Below are 19,634 nucleotides of genomic sequence, written 5' to 3' on the forward strand. Positions count from 1 at the left end.
ATGGAGTTAGGGGAGGGATATGAGAGACACATCTGAATTTGGACAGATGATTTTCTTGACTTTCGCTTGTTTGAGACAGGCCATCAGGCACTTGAACTCCTGGGGTTCAACTACCCATCTAGCCTCAGGTCTGAGTAGCTGGGGTTGAAATTTCTCTTCATCTTTTCATGAATTTTGAAGAGCTGGCAACTTAACACCTCTTCATGATTATTGGTGTAAATCTTAGCTTTCTCTCAGCAAGCCACAATTACTTCAGAATAACATCTCTTTGGGGGTACAATCAGCAAGGAAAAGAAACAGCAAGATGCTATGCTACCACCAGGTGGCACAGCTTTAACAACCTGGAAGAAATGCCTGAGCACCTAAGATCGCTGTCGGGTGCGGAGAAACGCACCGCGGTTAGAGTGGCCGGCACTCTTCCGTCGGCTTTGTGGTCAGCGGGGAGCCCGGTCTATCTGTCCGTCCATTAGGCTCTGTTGCTGAACCTAACCTCGATGGCAGCTGGGCCTCGGCACTCCGAGAAGTGTAGCTGGAGAGGGTTCGAATTTCAGGTGACTCCCACTGGCTGCCCTCACTCTGGACCGGCGGAGGCGGAGGCCTGGGTTCGCGGACCACGATTTGCTTCTCCTGGCGGAGGTGCCAGGACTCGGGCTGCGGAGCCCTGCTCCCTGTTCCGCTTTTGCGATGACTGAAGGCGTCCTGCTTTGCGCGTGTCGGGGCCAAATCCAGATTTTCATTTTGCCCCAGGCTCGGATGGCTAAGTAGGTCCAAACCGCACAAACAGGAAGGAGGGAAGGCAAGGAGTGCGGGCAGAGGGCGGGTCGTTCCCAGCAGCGCCCCAGTCCCTCCCCGCTCCGGTCTCCGACCCGCTGGGGCCGGGGCGGGGCGTGCGCGTCAGCTGGGGCTAGAAAAGGCGGCGGTCCGGCCCGGCGAGGTGACAGCCCAACTTGGACGCCAGGTCCGGCCGAAGCCGCCATGAGCGCCGCGCTTTTCAGCCTGGACAGCCCGGTGCGCGGCACACCCTGGCCCACAGAGCCCGCGGCCTTCTACGAGCCAGGCAGGGTGGACAAGCCCGGCCGAGGGCCCGAGCCAGGGGATCTGGGGGATCTGGGCTCCACGACCCCTGCCATGTACGACGACGAGAGCGCCATCGACTTCAGCGCCTACATTGACTCCATGGCCGCCGTGCCCACCCTAGAGCTGTGCCACGACGAACTCTTCGCCGACCTCTTCAACAGCAACCACAAAGCGGCCGGCGCCGGCGGCCTGGAGCTGCTGCAGGGCGGCCCTACGCGACCCCCGGGTGTGGTCTCAGTCGCCAGGGGTCCGCTCAAGCGCGAACCCGACTGGGGCGACGGCGACGCGCCGGGCTCCCTGCTGCCCGCGCAAGTGGCGGTGTGTGCGCAGACAGTGGTGAGCTTGGCGGCCGCGGCTCAGCCCACACCACCCACTTCGCCCGAGCCTCCTCGAGGCAGCCCGGGGCCGAGCCTCGCGCCGGGCCCCGTCCGAGAAAAGGGCGCGGGCAAGAGGGGTCCGGACCGCGGCAGCCCGGAGTACCGGCAGCGGCGCGAGCGCAACAACATCGCTGTGCGCAAGAGCCGCGACAAGGCCAAGCGCCGCAACCAGGAGATGCAGCAGAAGCTGGTGGAGTTGTCGGCCGAGAACGAGAAGCTGCATCAGCGCGTGGAGCAGCTCACCCGGGACCTGGCCAGCCTCCGGCAGTTCTTCAAAGAGCTGCCCAGCCCGCCTTTCCTGCCGCCCACCGGCACCGACTGCCGGTAACGCGCGGCGTGGGCCTTTGAGACTCTGAACGACCTATACCTCAGACCCCGACATCGGGGAGCAGACGCCGCCCGAATCGCTAGTTTCTTTGGGACCTGCGAGCGACAGGAAGCTGCAGCTTGGGCACTGGACTGCGAGAGAATCTTTACCCCTTAAATTATTTTTTTATAATGGTAGCATTTTCTACGTCTTATTACCATTGCAGCTAAGGTACATTTGTAGAAAAGACTTTTCCGACAGACTTTTGTAGATAAGAGGAAGAGACTGCGCATGCTTTTTATATTCATTTTTACAGTATTTGTAAGAATAAAGAAGCATTTAAATCGCTGCAGCTTCCTATATTCATTCTCTCCCGCACACAACATACTGAGACTTCACCAGGCACCTGGGAGCCACCCGACCAGGTGCGTTGCCCACATGGGGTAAGGAGATGGATGAGTTTCCTCATGTTCTCGATTACCCGCGGAAGGAACACGGGAAAGCATGACTAATCCATGTGTGTGATCCCAGAGTATGCTGACCTGGGGCAGAGAACAGTTGGCCTAACTTTTAGGTGGTTGCTGAAGGGTGAAGGGGTGGAAGAGAGCTGAGAGTCTGAAACTAGATTCCTCATTGCCTTTACTTTCCTCAATCTAGGGACAACGTGTAGATTTAAAAATGTGTACCAGGACAAATTAATATCCTAGTATATATAAAGGGCAGTCCCAAAAGCCAGTAATTGTAATGTTTGCGGGCTTCTCCCCACACTCCAAAGCTATGTGCCTTTCTACTAAGAATACTGGTTGTTCCAAACCCTTCCGTGATCTGCACGGCCTGTTACTATGTTGCTGTACAGAGGAAAACACAAAACCTCCAGGGTCCAAGTATATAGCTTTGTTTGTAATTCAAATCCCTGCCCAAAGTGCAGGCTTGTGGACTGCTGTGAGTCTGCGATTTCTGCCCTCTTCAGTTCTTCAGGGTCTCTGACAGGTGGGCAGTGGAGTAAGGTACAGAAATTTCCGTTTTATACAGCTCTCGTCATACCCAACTCTCCTACATTGTACGGGTGATGGTGCCATCTCTGGCAGTTCCCAGAACACTAAAACCACTAAGTGTTTAGGTTGGACATTTATTTATTGTAACAGAACAGTAATATTTCAATATGAGATACTGGTTGAAGCTTTACAGAACAGTAAAGCTTAGCAGAGAATACAATATTGGTAAACTGTAAATACTTTAAAGCTACAACAAAGCACATTTCCTAATCAGTAATAGTGCCCAAGTAGCACAAAATGAAGACACAGAAGACATGAGAAACACTCAAAGAAACATGTTCTCAAACTTGTAGGAAGATAAAATTAAAAAAAAAAAGTGTAATAGAGATATTTTGATTTTTAATTTAAAACTATCCTATTGATCTCTTTACTAGAAATAAAAAGAAAAGAAAAGAAACGCACTAACTTTAAAACCATAGAAACACTATGCGTTAACACACAAGCCCCCTGCCAAGTGCACAGATGTCAGGGGGGAGGCTGAGCAGCAGTGGCTCCGGCTGTACTCAGAAGCTCAATCTCTTCCAGGGTGACGATGCAGCTGCTCTGCTGTGTAGTGATGGACTGGACAAGGCAGTGTAAAGGTCCCATCTCCTTCCCAAGGACACGCTCCACTTTATAACTCTGCAGCGATAGAAGCATGCTGGTTAGAGCAAACAGTCCCGGATTCCTGGACATTCTGTTCCCAACAACAATGCCACAGCCGGGACAAAGGTCCTTCCTTTCATAAGCTGCAACCTTCCTTCCAATGGAAAGGGCTTTGGGGTGGGAGTGGGGATATGTGGATTATAAAAATCCCTTTTATCATAGCAAAATAAACTATTATGACAATTGAGTCTTGCAGTTTTTGTCGGCTGCCTGGATAAACCGGCCTAGGACAGGATTTGGAAGACAATATGCAGGGGAAGTGCTGTTCCTCCATGGGGGCTGGGCTTTTTGGCTTGCATATGTCTCCCACTTCCTTTGGGGACACTTCCCCAATCTAGCAACACTTGTGGCCAAAGGATTTCCTGGTGCTTGCCCCAGACTTCCCTCTTCAATTGAATTCCATTTCTTCTTGAGTTACCTCGGGGTAAACATTTCTGTTTGTGCTGTGGTAATGTGACTACATAATTAATCTTGGGAGAATTTCACCTCCAGACAGAGACACAGGTACTGGGCAGCAGCGTCTGTCCCTGGTGTGGCTGTGCCCTAGCTAGGCTTTTATGGATCTAACTGCAGAGTATTTTCAGTGAGTGTAGGGCTAAAAATAAAAGTGCAAATTTGAGGAGACTGCAGAAGGTGATGGCAAGCGTGGAGAGGAGTGCAATGGGCACCATAGCCTGTCCTCTGGACAAGGAAGCTGATGAGGAACTCAGGTCAGCTATGGCCAAGGAGCTGGAGAGCTGGAGAGGGCAGAGAATGGAGCCAGCACAGCTTTGGGTTCTAAGGGCATCTACCCATGACCAGAGTTTGATCCCAGGTCTGGGCTAGATGTACTGATTATGTTCTCAAATTTAGGTCTGGGACATAGTGCGGTGGAAGGGACATAGAGATGTCTTAAGCTCAGTTAGGAAAGGTGGCCAGCCCAGTCAGGGCCTGTGAGGAAGTTGGGCCAACAGCCCTGGCTGGGGAGGCTTCTGTGGCTGCAGCCTTGCCCTGAGGGTACCAGCCGATGCCCAGTGGAGCAGACACGAGCCATGCCAATGAAGCCCAGAACGGACTGTGTGGAGGATGTCTGTGTGGGGTGTGCTGGAGGCTTTGTTTTGCAGAGTCATCGTCAGGATCAGTTTGGGATGTGAGCGTGACATATGCTGACTCAATTTTCCAAGGTAGCTTACTTAATACTTTGCAAACGAACCAGGTCTACAGTGTGGTTCAATAGCCTCATGGAAAAATGAGAAGTGCTGGACCAGAGAGGAAGACTGGATACTTCTCAGGGGCTTCTCTGCAGGCTCACTGTGTGAATGGCAGGCTCACAGTCTGCTGACAGATCTGGAGAGAGTGCTAGGATCAGGTCATCATTAGTTGGCAGGAGGATGACAAAGGAGGGACGGCTAAGAACGTCAGCGTCTCTTACTATTTTCGTTAACCAATGCTTGTGTAAGCGTGAAAGCCACGATCCCAGCATCCCCATGTTCTTCTCTGGTAAAAGGATGGATTTTTTTATTTTTTTCTTTTGAGTCAAGGTCCCATGGGATGTAGCTCAGGCTGACCTAAAGCTTGCTATATAGCTGAGGACAACCTTGAATTCCTGATTCTCTTGCCTTACCTCTCAGGTGCTGGGGTTACAGGTGTGAAATACCACACCCAGCTTAAAAGCATGTAATTTGGATTTCATAAAGATCAGTGAAAAAATCCTTTCTATGTAAAATGTTAGGTTTAGCTCTATCACCTATGAGTGGACCTTAAACTCATGTTTTATACTCATAAGTCATATGTATGTTTTATAATCATAAATCAACATGGTGAATTTAAAATATTAATACCAGCAATTCATATACTGTCCATATGAATAGGTATCTACATATATAAAAATATGTCTATCTGATTTTAATTAATTATTTATTTATTTAATCTCATGTCTTGTTGAGAAAAATTGAGTGATGGGATAGAACCCAAGCTTTTCTGCATGCCAGGCAATGACTATTCTGCTGAGCTATCCCATGTCTATTTTTTTTTTTTAGATACAATATATGTGTACCTTTTCTGAAAGTTGAAGGAACAGATTTCACCCTATATCACTGTAATATAACCAGCAAGAAACAGCAAGAACAACAGTTAATCCCATTGCTTTCACATTCAGTGTGGCCAAAGTAAACACATACATTTTAACACCCAGTTATCTTAGCCAAAAACGGTACAGTTATTTGCTCCAGGAATGGAGTATGGTTTTTATGGAGATCCCTAATTTGATTCTCTGCATTTTGTGGATGTGAATTCTCACCCAGAAGACCCACAGATCCAGAGTGTGTGACTTGCCGCTGTGTCTGCACATAAGGCCTTCGACTGCCATCTTCTGTTAGGCTCCACCCCAGGTCAGAGGGAAAGGTCCTACTTGTAGTCACTGTGAACGGAGCTGAGGGTAGTGTAGAGAAAGAGCTTGCTAAACTGTGCTCCAAGCTTGGATGGCTGCTTTGCCCACTAATGTGGACTAGGAAACTAGAGCACCTATAAAGGTGACACCAACAGCCATAACCTCCCTTTGTCATTTTACTCAATATCTGTGCACATTGTGCACATGTATGTAAGGTAAATGTATGGGTATGTACAGCCAGTGTCCAAGTAGACGCCTCATATAGAAGTGCATGCGCGCGCGCGCGCACACACACACACACACACACACACACACACACACACACACACACAGTACAGCCAGTGTCCAAGGAGGCTCATATACGGGTGCATGCACACCTGTACTTCCACACACAGGAATACATGCCTTTTTAAAGCTCGACCAACAGGTTTTCAGTTACCAGAGCACTCTGGTTGAGAAGTTAAGTGTGTTGCAGAAACAAGACACCTCAGCCAGCGGGAATGAGAGGAGGGAGGATTTCTGCAGTGTTCCTGGTGTCCAGGTCCCCATCGGTGCTGTGGTGGCCACTGAGTCAGAAGGCAGATACCAGCCTCTATGCACATGGATCAGAGTGTGACTATTGAAGGTTGTGAATCTTAAGTCTGCTTACGTGGGGAGGTTGGGATCATTTTGTTATTCATCCAAGCAGGACTTTCCATGCTCTTCCCCAACGGTCTCCACAGAGTATGTGTTCTTAGAAAACCCCGACCCACATTTTTTTTTTTAAAAAAAAATTTTATTTATTTTATGTATATAAATAAGTACACCATTGCTCTCTTCAGACACACCAGAAGGTTGTGAGCCACCATGTGGTTGCTGGGTATTGAACTCAGAACCTCTGAAAGAGCATTGGTGCTCTTAACCATCTCTCTAGCCCCCCACCCCAACCCCCCCCCCCGATCCACCTTTTTAAAGCATCCACCTGAGCACATACGTCACATTGGAAAGCTCCGGCTCACCAGTGTCTGGTCCAGCATCACCCATTCTCTTCTGTCAGCCAACAGACACTGCTCTCCGCCTGCCTTTAACTACTGTGAGTTCTTTAATTCCGTTTCCAACTACCAACCAACGGTTCCTTTCTGCAGAGATAAAGCTACCTTGGTGGGATGCCTTTGAGCTGAGTCCCTCATGGAGATGGCGACAGTGAGGACCACGTGTCAGCAATGCAATGGGCTTGGTTCTTAGGCCATGGTGACTAATAAGGCTTTTACATAGTAAGACAGTACCAGCTTCTGTGTCCTCTAACTTGGTATCAAAGCATGACTCTTCTATTCAGAAACAGTGATAGTGTCAGCCACAGCTCAGGTCAAAGTGTCAGGTCAGAGGTCAAGACCACCAAAGAGCTTTAAAGCTGGCGTGCTTTGTACCAGGGGGACAGAAACTGTGGCACCATGTGAAGTCAGGGCTGAGAACCACAGCGCAGACCAATAACCCTTAGAGTTTATTTATGCAGTTTCCAGTTTCATCCAAACTCTGACAGCCTTAGCCTTAGTTTTGGGTTATCCATTCCATGAGCTACCTACAGTGCATTTATTTACAGATAGGGTCTCAGGTAGCCAAGGGCTGCTAGCATCAAACCTGCTCTGTAGTAAGAGTGACCTTGAACTTCTGGTCTGAGGCCTGGTGCATGTCAGTCAGGGGGCTCCACCAACTGAGCTACACACCCAGCCCCCTGCAGTGTCCTAAAGTGACTTTTACAAGGTAAGGGCCATTTCAAAGGACAGAAGTCCTGCTCTGAGGATCAACTTTCAGAATTCTTTTCTTGGAGACACATGCCACAGTTTATTAAGTTTTGTTATAGTAATTTTCAAGGTAGGTAAGACCAAAGCTCTGAGAAATAACAATAATAATCCAGGCATTTAGAGTCCAGACCCCTCAGTAAAAACTAAAAAGTGTGCCACAGGGCCAGCAAGATGGCTTGGCATGTACAGGTGCTGGGAGTTCAATCAACCTCTGAGACCCACAGGACAAGAGAGACCTGATTCGTATAAGTGGTTCTCAAACATCTACTTGTATATTATGGCATGATACACACACACACACACACACACACACACACACACACACACACACACTCATTAATAAATATACAAATAAATAAATGTAATAAAAAGTATGTTTTTAGCAATTTTGTTTTGTGACTGGGACGCCATGAAAAAGGACTCTGGTCTTCAGGCTGTATATGACCATATCAGAAGCCAAGAAGGAAGATTTCCAGCATTTCTAATTTCCTTGCTATTGTACATGGGTGAGTGGCAGTGGCAAGGTTGGTATGTTTTAACACATAAGTGACTTGTGTTATAATAGGATCTGTTGTAAATGAACATATACAGCAAAGGGGTCTTCCTTCAGGGACAACCTCACACAGGTTCAAGAACAAAGGGCATACTCAGGCTGGGCCCCTGTACTCACCCCATCCTCAGAGGCAGCAGACATCAGAAGTAAAGAAATACTGCTCTCCAATAGCTGCAGCGACAGGGAAGAAGGGCTCAGTGATAGTCCACTAAATGACAAGTACCCACCTAAGGAATTCCTATCTGAAGACCAGCACTGAATCTAAGCTGTCCCCTTCCTCTGTAGAGAACAAGTCTTGGAGGCTTAAGCTAAGCAGGATACTGTATAGACAAACTGGGATAGGTGACCCCCTACTTCCCCCAAGAACTGAGGCGCTCTTTCCACATCTCCTAACTGGCACACACACTTTGCCATGAGGCGAACAAAAGAACAAGCACACCAGAAACCCTGCTCCAGCCTCATCTTTGCTGACCACAGAGTAGACACATGTACTCAAACATGAGCTCCAGGCTCCTTTTCCTACCTTGACCTTCACAGTACTCTCAGGTCTCGTGGGACAGTCCAGAAAGACATGCAGGTGCCTCTCTTGAAGAGGTGACAGGACCAGTTGGGAACAGTCCCCGCAGGAGAAGGAGCCTCTGTTGTGAGAAGGCACATAGGATATAAGCGTCCAGGGAGATATGTATCAGAAGAGTTCTACAGCATAGAGGTTTCTCTAAACATTCAGTGAGAGAAATTTTGCTGTCAGAATTAGATTGTTGGTACCAGTCAAAAGCAGCCAGGAACTGGGATTCTTCTGAAGGCTTACAGTTGGAAGCTGCTGAGGGCGGGCCTTGTGTACACAAAGAGGCATTATTCATGAGGAATATGGGGGAAGGTAGCCTTCCAGGAAGTGAAGGCCAAACCTTCAAAGAGGTCAGGGGAGTGAATTTCCCACCCTGCTGGCAGGTCAGGCTTGCTCATCAGCCCTGGTGTCCTCACTCCCACACTGCTTTCACATACACCCATGTTCCCTTGCTTCTTTGACGTAGTCCAGAAACTACTTGTGTACTCACAAGGACAATAACCCTAGGCATCAGGAAGATATTTGCTCTTTGAATCTTTTAAAAAACTTATTTTTATGTATATGGATATTTTGCCTGTAAGAATTCTGTCCATCATGTACACTCCCGGTACTTGAAGAAACCAGAAAAGGGCATTGGATCCCTTAGAAGTAAAGTCATAGACAACTGTGAGCTGCCATGTGGGTTCTCTGGAAGAGTAGCCAGTTCTTGTAACTGCTGAGCCATCTCTCCAGTCCCTGTTCTTTGATTCTAAGAAACAAACAAGTAATGATGACACATTTTGGTCTGTCATATGACAAAATCCACTGGGAGGCAGAGAGTCACTCCAGAGAAACAAATGGTACCAACACTCTGCTGGAGAATTTTAGGACAACTTGATAAAAACTAGAGTTATCTGAAAGGTTAGAGCCTCAATTGAGGAGAATGCCTCCTAAGATCCAGCTGTAGGTAGTAAGGCATTTTCTTCATTAGTGATTGATGACAAAGGGCCAAGTCCATTGATAATGGTACCATCCATCCCTGGTCTGGGTTCTATAAGAAGGCAAGCTGAGCAAACCATGGGGGGGGGGGTAAGCCAGTAAGCAGCACCCCTCCATGGCCACTGCATCAGTTCTTGCCTCCGCATTCTTGTCCTGCTTGAGTTCCTGTCCTGACTTCCCCCAATGATGGAGTGTTATGTATAAGCCAAATAAACCCTTTCCTCCCCAACTTGTTTTTGGTCACTGTGTCTCATTACAGAAGCAAAGAAGCTATAATGAAGACAACTATTTAGCCTGACCTTAGCCCAGGAGGGTATCATAGGTGGGCAGAAAGGGGTGTCTACTAAAAGCTGCTCACTGTCCGCTGGGAAAGTCTGCAGGACTCCTAGAACATGCCATGCAGCTGCTCTGTCCCCTGGGAAAGTCTGGGAAAGTCCTAGGACATGCCATACAGCTTGTCTTACCTAGTCACAGTTTTTTTTTCCTTCTAATAATGAAGGCACTAAGGACAAATCTCAGTTCTACATTTGTAAGGCAGGTAGAGCTGCAGTGATTGGGTTCTCCACTAGGAAAGTCCACAAAGCAGCACCAGGGCCTCTCTGCTCAGCTCAGCAGAGTGGGTTCCCTTCTGTGTGTGGGGAACCCACATATAGGGTAGAAGACCTGGGGCTGGGTTACTGTCCTGTCCTTTGGGCCCCAGGGGTTTCAGGCATCCTTACCCATCTTCTGGTTTCTGTTCCAATCTCCCATTGCCACACTGGTCACACACAGGCCACGAGAAAGCAGTGCTCTCATCTACATCAACCACAGTACCTAAGCCCAGGAAGAAGAAAGGCCAAAGTCATCACTGACCAGTATCGTGGCCTCTGAAACTGCCTATCTCTGTGCTATTTCTTTCATAGGAAGAGATAAGTAGGTATACTGTGGGTTAATTCCTTTTATTAAATATGATTTTTCTGGTTTACTTCATTATTGTCATTAAGAATATATAGCTGGGTATGGTAGCAAACAGCTTTAATCCCAGCACTTGGGAGGCAGAGACAGGCAGACCTTTGAGTTCTTGAGGTCAAAGCCATCCTAGTCTACAGAGTGAGTTCCAGGATAGTCAGGGCTATACAGAGAAACCTTGTCTCAAAAACCAACCAACCAAACAAACAAACAAACAACCAAACAAACAAATAAATGAGTAAATGTAATTAGAGGGCTGGGGAGATGGCTTGGAGGGTAGGAGGGTAAAAGTGTTCATCGTGCAAACATGAGAAATCTCTAGCACTCATTAAAAAAAGGCAGGCATGGATGCACGAGAACTGCAATGACAGAGACGGGAGGGCCACTTGGGCTTCTTGGCTTCAGGTTCAGTAAGCACCCTGTCTCAAGTGAGTAAGGTGGGTAATAATAGAACAGGAAACAGAGGAAACCCACTTGTGAATGCCACTAGAGAATGTTGAGATGGAAGGAACATGTCAGAAATGTAGGTCTGTAGGGAAAATAACATCAGTGAAAGTCTAAATTGCTAAACAAGCTACTGTTGATTTAATAGTTTTTAAAGAAATGACAATAACAACCATGTATTCAATACTTACACCTTATGAGCAGGTTAAAGAAACAGTAGTGAAGTAACTGGGTGTGCTCACAAGCAAACAGTAGTGATGTAATGGGTGTGCTCACAAGCAAATAGTAGTGATGTAATGGGTGTGCTCACAAGCCTGTGACTAAGTCTCGCTATAGTCCCGACTAGCTAATGTGGCTCAGGTTGCTCTCTATCAGGGCAATTTTAATGTCTGCCTCTCAAGTGCAGACTATAAGCATGAACCACCATGCTTGGCTAGTAATATTCTCACAGGAAACAGGAACACAGTGCCACCTGAGAGCTGACCTGAGTTTTGTTAAGTATATACCAGAAACTCCAGGACAACCACTAGTTCACTTCTAAAAGATTTTACTTTAATTTTTATGATGAATTTTACTATGCAGCTTAATTTGACATGCAGTACCATGTTCATGTAAGATTTTAAGTCTTAAATTAAAATACTGAAGGAAAACAGAATACACTGAATGCTCAATGCAAATGAAAACAAAACAAAATGAAACAAAGCACGTATAAAAACAGAGTGGGAAAATAAATAAATAAAAGGATCCAAGAACAATACAGTTAAAAAAGGTGTATCAATCAATTATAACAGTAATTCTTGTTTATATGAATGATCTTACTATACAAATTAAAAGAAAAGATTATTAGCATGGATAAGAACAAGAACCAACTATATGTGACCTAAAAGAAACTTCCATTATATATAAAAACAAAGGTGGATTAAACATAAAGAGGGAGAACAAAGCAGCCACAATGCTAAATTGTGAGGGAATGCTGCCATAATTTTAATTTCAGACAGGGCAAACCTCAGAGTACTGAAAATTATTGGGACTAGAAATAATTATTAAGTAAAAACAATAAGGTCATTTAATTAATGTGTATGCACTCAACAATGTATCAAAATACATGTCAAGCCAGGAGTGCGTGCGCTCTAATCCCAGCACTGGGAAGCAGACCCAGCAGCTCTCAAGGCTAGAATAGTCTTCTTAGAGAGTTCTAGGTCAGTAAGACCAAAACCAAGCCAGACTGGTCTACAGCCAGGGTTACGCAGAGAAACCCTGTCTCAAAAAAAAACCCAAACAAACAAACAAACAAACACCACCCTCCAAAAGACCAAAAACAAAATGAAATTTAAGAAAATACATGTAACAAAGAGATGGAACTTGTAGGAAGAATAAATTCACCAGTATAATCCCCAAACCAACAGTCCTGCCTGTTGACTGTGACAAATTCAGCAGCAGAAAGGTAGCGGTGCTGCAGTGACAGCTCTATTGATCAACAGGGCTGAACTGACGTCATCTGATATGTTCATGCAAGAGCAGGATGTTTATGTTTCCTATGTTTAGAGAGAAGAATCACATCAAAAGACCATATCCTGGCTCATAAAACACACTTAATCATCTGAAAAACAAGTCGGGCCAAGGAGATGCCTCAATGTACTTAAGTGCCTTGCAAGTCTGAGTTCCATTACAGGGACACTCACAAAGATAGAAGGAGGGAACTGATGTCACAAAATTGATCTCCACATGTGTATACCCTACATACGCATGCACACATCATAATGATGATGTACACATGCACACACACATGAGGATGAGAATACGAATGTAAGTTTACAGCTGAGTATGCTGGTTTGGAATCAGAAGGCTGAGCTAGTAGGATTTCAAATTCAAGGCTAGCATGGATTACACAGTGAGGTGTAGGAAAGCTTAGGTCACGGTGGGAAACTTCATTCAAAAAAAGTAGCAACTAGTGGCTGGGGAGATGAGTCTGGTTATGAGTACTTGCTCATCTTGCAAAGGACCTAGGCTTGGTTCTCAGCAACAGTATCAGGTGGCTCACAACTGCGACAACTCCAGTTTCAGGGCACTCATCACCCTCTTCTGACCTTCACAGGCCCAGGCATGCATGCGGGACACACAGAATGTGTCGGCACTCACAAAGGCGCACTAAAGAGAATGTCTGACAACAAAACAAAGTGGGCATGGAGGTGCATGCCTGAAACTGCCACCCACACCCAGGGCAGAGGCCAGAGGATCAGGGCTTCAAGGGCTACAGGAGATCCTGTCTCAAATCAACAATGGCAAACAGTCCAGAGCAGGCAAATTCATAGAAACAGCAAGCAGACAGATGACTTGTTAAAGGTGTGGGAGGAAGCATGTTTGGTTTGGCTTGTTGGTTTTGCTCCAAGGTTATAGTGATGCTTGTACAATTTTGTGAGCATATTAAAACACTTTGAATAAGTAAACCATAAAGCATGGAAAGGTTTTAATAAAGCTCATGAGGGCTGGAGATGTAGCTCATGGTACAGTACATGGTAAGTATTAGCGAGACCCAGGGTTCCATCTCTAGACTGTCCCAAAACTAAAGTCCACAAAGCACAGACCTGGTCCCTTAAATCCTTCTTTACAGAAACTGGAAATGACAGCTAAGAAAGGACTGGCACGGGCTGGAGAGATGGCTCAGCGGTTAAGAGCACTGACTGTTCTTTCAGAGGTCCTGAGTTCAATTCCCAGCAACCACATGGTGGCTCACAACCATCTGAAATGAGATCTCATGCCCTCTTCTGGCCTGCAGGTTTACATGCAGGCAGGATGCTGTATATATAATAAATAAATAAATCTTTTAAAAAAAAAGAAAGGACTGGCACATCCTATGATATGCTGGCAGAGGAGCAGCTTGTCCATGAAGGCCTGCCTGCACCTGTATGAACATCTAGCTCCCCAGACCCATGATGCCCTGCCTACAACACTTCATTCCCTCCAAGGCTCTATGTGGTGGTGTGGGCACAGCAGCACAAGTATACAGTAGAACTGCTCCAATGTACATGTATTACTTTTATTATGAAATAATTTTCATAGAGTTAAAGTACTGATACGATTTTCATCTCCGGATTAATATATACAAGCAGCTGCTGAAACATCTCGGTCTCATGCTTCAAAAACACCAAAATCAACACTTTATAAGCTTATTAAAAATATAATTGAGTGATCCAGAGAGATGGCTCAGTGGTTCAGAGTGTGTACTGTTCTTGGGGAGGTCCTGAGTTCAGTTTCCAAAACCCATGCTGGGTAGCTCAGAACTGTCCAGCTTCAGGGGGAGCCAACACTCTGGCTCCTGAGAACACTCATGTGCATATACCTCATAGTATAAATATATTAAATATTAAATAAAATAAATATTAAAAACACAACTATAACTACCTCAAAACAAAAACCATCCAAACAAGGGCATCAGTGGGAATGAAGGAGGAATGAAGGAATGAAGAGAAGGCAGTGAGTGGTGAATATGATTAAAATGCTTTATGTATATGTATGACACTGTCATAATGAAATCTACTATAACGTATAATTACTATACGCTAAATAACAATGGGAAGCACAAGAAGCAGATAGCCAGTGTCAAGCAAGACACAGGCATGCCCTCAAAGTCGCCTCATATTCTATGTTTCATTAGGGTGGACAAGCCGTGGGTGCCTCCTGGCCTGAGGTGGAAACTTGCAGGTTCTGAGGGGGAAGCTTGCACCTGTTCTCTATGCATGCTCCTCTTGACCTGACTCATTCCCCAACCCACCAGGGTTCCTCCTAGGGAAACCCGGTTCTCCACTTGCCCTGTACTTAATCCTAGGGAAACCCGGTTCTCCACTTGCCCTGTACTTAATTCTCTGTCACTGCATTATTTTCTCTTGGCCCCCTCTCTACCTTCAGGGTAGAATCTAGACTATACCCCTAAGTCTTCAAAGCTAGTTTCTTCAACCACTCCCCATGTTATCACCACAGGGTGCTCTCTCTGTGTGTAGACGGTTGTTTCTGTGAGTTTGTCAATACCGAAGCTGCCTACTTCTGTGCACAACAGACTATATTCTTTACAGCTGGCTGTCTCTCTAGCTTCCTCGTGGTACCTCCCTCTATCCAAGCCTACCCACCCTTCTCTATTGGCTTGTCAGCTCTATCCTGGCGGCTATCTTTATAGGTCCTGTTCCTGGTCCCAATCATTGATGTACCATTCAGACCTTGATTTAAGAATTCAGGTTTTTAAAAATAATTATTTATGTATTTTTGGTATGTGGGCGTGTGAAAACATACACGTGTGATAGCAGGCACACGCACACAAGCATGCACTTGCTCACATGCACAGGACAGAGAACAACTTGTGAGAATCGGCTCTCATTTTACAGTGTCCATGATGGACACTGAACTCAGGTCATTGGATCTGGGGCAAACACCTTCATTTGCTGGGCCACTGCAGATGTCTAAGGATCCAGCCTTTATGGAGCCTTCCTCGATTTCACTCTGCCTCACTGGAGACACTGGAGACCTGTTTGAGTGTGCATGTACCTGATTTAAATGCTCCTATATAGACTCCAAGTCCACAATAAAAGACCATCTTCCTATTCTGTCTCTCTAAATCCAACATCTGGAACACCAACACTGAAACTTAGCAGTATATTTAAAATAACATGGTATGTAAGACATTAGAAATTCTGCTTCCAATCAGAGGGCTACCTACCTTGCACGCTGCAAATGGAGTTGATAGGCGTGAGGGTGCTCAGTTCATCCAGTGTCACTGGGCTAGGCAAGTCACAGGAAGCAGAAGGTACACACAAGAGAGGTTTCTGGGGTAGGATGACTGTTCGTTCAATACAAACAATCTGACCTGTTGTGGAGACAGTTCAGATTATTTAAGTGATTAAGGAAAGCATGAATTTCCCAGCCAGCCTCCTTCATAAGCCACTGCAAGCTCTGTAGGAAGAAAGGTGTAGATAGGGGCTAGTCTGTTGCTAATGTCAGACATGTCTAGTATGTAAGTGTCTACATGGAAATACATCTTAAAGACCCCAGTGAACTAAGTTGAAAAAGAACAAGGGTATCACATTCAGATAAAGTTGAAAAGAATACATTTTATGGTATTCAAGGTAATACCTAAATAAAATGAAAAAAAGAAGTTTAAGTATTTGATCCCAAGAAAAGGTATAGATTATTCTAAAGCCTATGTATTATTATTATTACTATCATCATCATCATCATCATCACTATTTTATTTTGAAACAGCATCTCAATGTGATGTAGACTCTTTTTAAACTTATGATATTCCCACCTCAGCATCCCATGTTTTGGGTTATAGGCCTTTGTTATAGGGCAAACATATACCAAGTTCTCTAGCCTTTCTTTTTAAAAAAGGGACGTCTAGGCCATGGCTGTAGGTAGTCTCCAGGCAAGCAAAGGTGCTGTTGAGAGTCATGGAGTGGCCACCAGTGTCGCTCCATGCTTACTACAACTTAGGATGCTGGCTCCTATCAGGTGGCCTTGGCAGGAAGCGATGAGAGCCCATGGCTGGTAAGATGGCTTCTCCATCCCAGGGCTAGACTTGCTCTGGGCTTTGTGAAAGAGGACAGAGTCTCAGGGTAGGCACTAAGCAGTCACTCCACCCAGGCAATCAGGACACACTGGCATACCGTTGTCTTGAAGAGCGTCCCTGAAGAGCAAGTTATGAGACACCAGCAAGGCAAGTTCTTCTACAACCTCTGGGCCCAGCACACACGACGGGGCTATATAGACTGGCAGGGTTTTGGGAAGATAGTAGTCCCTTTCATCCTGTGTTTGCAGGGTGATGTCAGTCACCAGCAGCCAGATTTCCTTTTGCGCCAAAAGATTCTTTAGCTACAATTCAAAAGTAAAGGACACACAGACAAACAAACAAAAACTATTAACTTTGTATATAGCCAAAGCCTTTTAAAAGCAATCTCAGCAGTTATTTATACTCATAATTTAATATATTATCTAAAAAATACTTTAAAATATATAGTAAAGATTACATATCAAGGTTATTAGCTTAATGTCCAGTGATAGTTACATCCACTCTGTGCCTATTCCAGGTCCTCTAAAGGGACAGAGGGAGGGTGCTATTCCTTTCCTCCCAGGCCTCTATCTGTAGGCACATGCTGTCTTCTGCTCAGTGCATACCTGCTCTCTGGATCCTTACCTGTTTCCTGAGGGTCAGGAACAAACCATGTGTGCTCTTGCGGACAACTTTGATATACAACAAGTTCAACAATCCTGGTGCATGTGCAGCCGGTTTCATTTTTATTAGTTATTTTTACTAAATTTTTTTTTTTGGTCATTTGCAGGAGTTGTGATACTTTTAGAAGTTGTAGTAAGCTGGTGTTCTGCCTCTACCAGTGGGTCACAACTTAGGAACGCAAGTCAAGTGCAATGTGTAGGCCCAGGACCTAAGCTGGTTTAGAGTTCAGTTGGTGTGTGTGGAGTGGATGGAATTCTTAGGAGATATGTGGGTTAAGGTGAAGAGGCAGTCTTATATCATTACAGAGTAGATTACATAAAGTAAATATTACTGAGGAAAATATAAACAGCCAACCTTCTCCCTGTTGGTAAGGGAAGATTGGCCTCAAATTCCTTATGGAACCAAGGGTCATCTTGAACTCCTGATCTTCCTGCTTTCATCTTCAAGCCATTACATTCAGTTGGAGAGGGAATTACCCAAGGGAAGTCTGGAGCAAATTCTGTGGTAATGGTCTACAGTAGGAGGTGTGTGTGACGTGTGTGACGTGACTTTAGCCACCACACAATGTGACAGATGCACATCTGCCTCCCTTCTCTACGCACAGAGAGGGCTAAAAGTAACTAAGTTCCATTAGAAGCAAGACTACCAAGAACCAGATATGGGCTTCTAACTATCACTTTCCCTTTAAAATTCACCAGCGCCCCTTGAAGAGAGGGCTGATTCTAAAGCTGAAAGCCCTAAGAGCAGGCTGGAAAGACAGTTCCAGTGGGTAAAGAAGCCTGCTGCCAAGCCTGACGATCTGAGTTTATTCCCCAGGAACCATGAGGAAGGAGGAGAGCTGGATCTCATCAGCAGCCCTCTGGCTTGCACAAGGGCATGTGCACACACAAACACACACACACATATGCATGCACACACACACACACACGCACACATGCATACACACACACACAGACACACACACAGACACACATGCACACACACACACATGCACACGCGTGCACACACACACACGCACACGCACACACGCACACACACACACACGCATGTGCTCATGGACACACACTGAAAGGCAAAAGCAATGATCACAAACAACGAAAGGTCAGCTGGGAACATTTTACTGTGTCAGAAAGGATGCACTCACTGATAAGCAGATATTAGCCCAAAAGTTTGGAATGCCTAAGATAAAATTCACAGACCACATGAAGCTCAATAAGAAGGAAGACCAAAGTGTGGGTGATTCTGTCCTTCTTAGAAGGAGAACAAAATACTCACAGGAACAAATATGGAGATAAAGTGTAGAGCAGAGACTGAAGGAAAGGCCATCCAGAGACTGTCCCACCTGGGGATTCATCCCATATACAGTCACCAAACACAGACACTATTGTGAATGCCAAGAAGTGCATGCTGCCTGATATAGCTGTCTCCTGAGAGGGTCCACCAGAGCCTGACAAATACAGAGGCTGATGCTCATAGCCAACCATTGGACTGAGCACAGGGGTCCCCAATGGGGGAGTTAGAGAAAGGACTGAAGGAGCTGAAGGGGTTTGCAACCCCATAGGAAGAACAACAATATTAACCAACCAGACCCCCCAGAGCTCCCAGGGACTAAACCACCAACAAAGGAGTACACATGGCTCCAGCTGCATATGTAGCAGAGGATGGCCTTGTCATGCATCAATGGGAGGAGAGGTCCTTGGTCTTATGAAGGGTCGACAGATGCCCCAGTGTAGGGGAACTGAGGGCGGGGAGGTAGGAGTGGGTCGGTGGGTGGAGGAACATCCTCATATAAGCAGGTGGAGGGAGGATGGGATAGGGGGTTTCTGGGAGGGAAGGAAACTGGGAAAGGGTTTAACATTTCAAATGTAAATAAAGAAAATGCCCAATAAAAAAAAGGAAGAACTCAAAGATTGATGCTCAGCTACTTTTTACTTTTCTGTTGCTATTATAAATCCCAAAACAACAGCAACTTGGAAGAGAAGGTTTATTTTAGTTAATAGTAGTTCCAAAGGGGACACAATGTGTAACGACGAGGAAGGCATGACTAAAGGAGTTTGCGGGTGTTTATCAACCAGGAAGCAAAGAGATCACATGTCAGCTGCAAAAAGCAAAAAGGAGAAAAAGCAGGAGAGGGGGATCTCACAGCCCACTCCAAGTCACATGGACAGAGGGATCTCACAGCCCACTCCAAGTCACATGGAGAGGGGGATCCACAGCCCACTCCAAGTCACATGGAGAGAGGGATCTCACAGCCCACTCCAAGTCACATGGAGAGAGGGATCCACAGCCCACTCCAAGTCACATGGAGAGAGGGAT

At 45.9% G+C, this 19,634-nt stretch overlaps 2 protein-coding genes across 2 annotated transcripts in view; one reads left to right on the forward strand and one right to left on the reverse strand.

Annotated features, from left to right (window-relative positions):
• Nucleotides 1–662: 662 nt before the first annotated feature.
• On the forward strand, nucleotides 663–2,109 carry Cebpd (CCAAT enhancer binding protein delta). The gene has a single exon (XM_021209870.2). It carries the CDS (start codon nucleotides 976–978, stop codon nucleotides 1,780–1,782), a length of 807 nt encoding a protein of 268 aa, XP_021065529.1. The 5' UTR covers nucleotides 663–975; the 3' UTR covers nucleotides 1,783–2,109.
• Nucleotides 2,110–3,179: 1,070 nt separating this feature from the next.
• Spidr (scaffold protein involved in DNA repair) overlaps nucleotides 3,180–19,634 on the reverse strand; it is a 219,811-nt gene continuing 203,356 nt past the window's right edge. The window contains exons 15-20 of the mRNA XM_021209189.2: nucleotides 16,753–16,957; nucleotides 15,807–15,953; nucleotides 10,426–10,519; nucleotides 8,687–8,801; nucleotides 8,281–8,334; nucleotides 3,180–3,437 (exon numbers count right to left, since the gene is read on the reverse strand). Coding sequence (XP_021064848.1) covers nucleotides 3,282–3,437; nucleotides 8,281–8,334; nucleotides 8,687–8,801; nucleotides 10,426–10,519; nucleotides 15,807–15,953; nucleotides 16,753–16,957 — 771 coding nt within the window. The 3' untranslated portion in view covers nucleotides 3,180–3,281. The remainder of the gene's footprint in view (nucleotides 3,438–8,280; nucleotides 8,335–8,686; nucleotides 8,802–10,425; nucleotides 10,520–15,806; nucleotides 15,954–16,752; nucleotides 16,958–19,634) is intronic.

The sequence above is a fragment of the Mus pahari genome, chromosome 12 (assembly GCF_900095145.1).
Source record: "Mus pahari chromosome 12, PAHARI_EIJ_v1.1, whole genome shotgun sequence".
Taxonomy (NCBI): domain Eukaryota; kingdom Metazoa; phylum Chordata; class Mammalia; order Rodentia; family Muridae; genus Mus; species Mus pahari.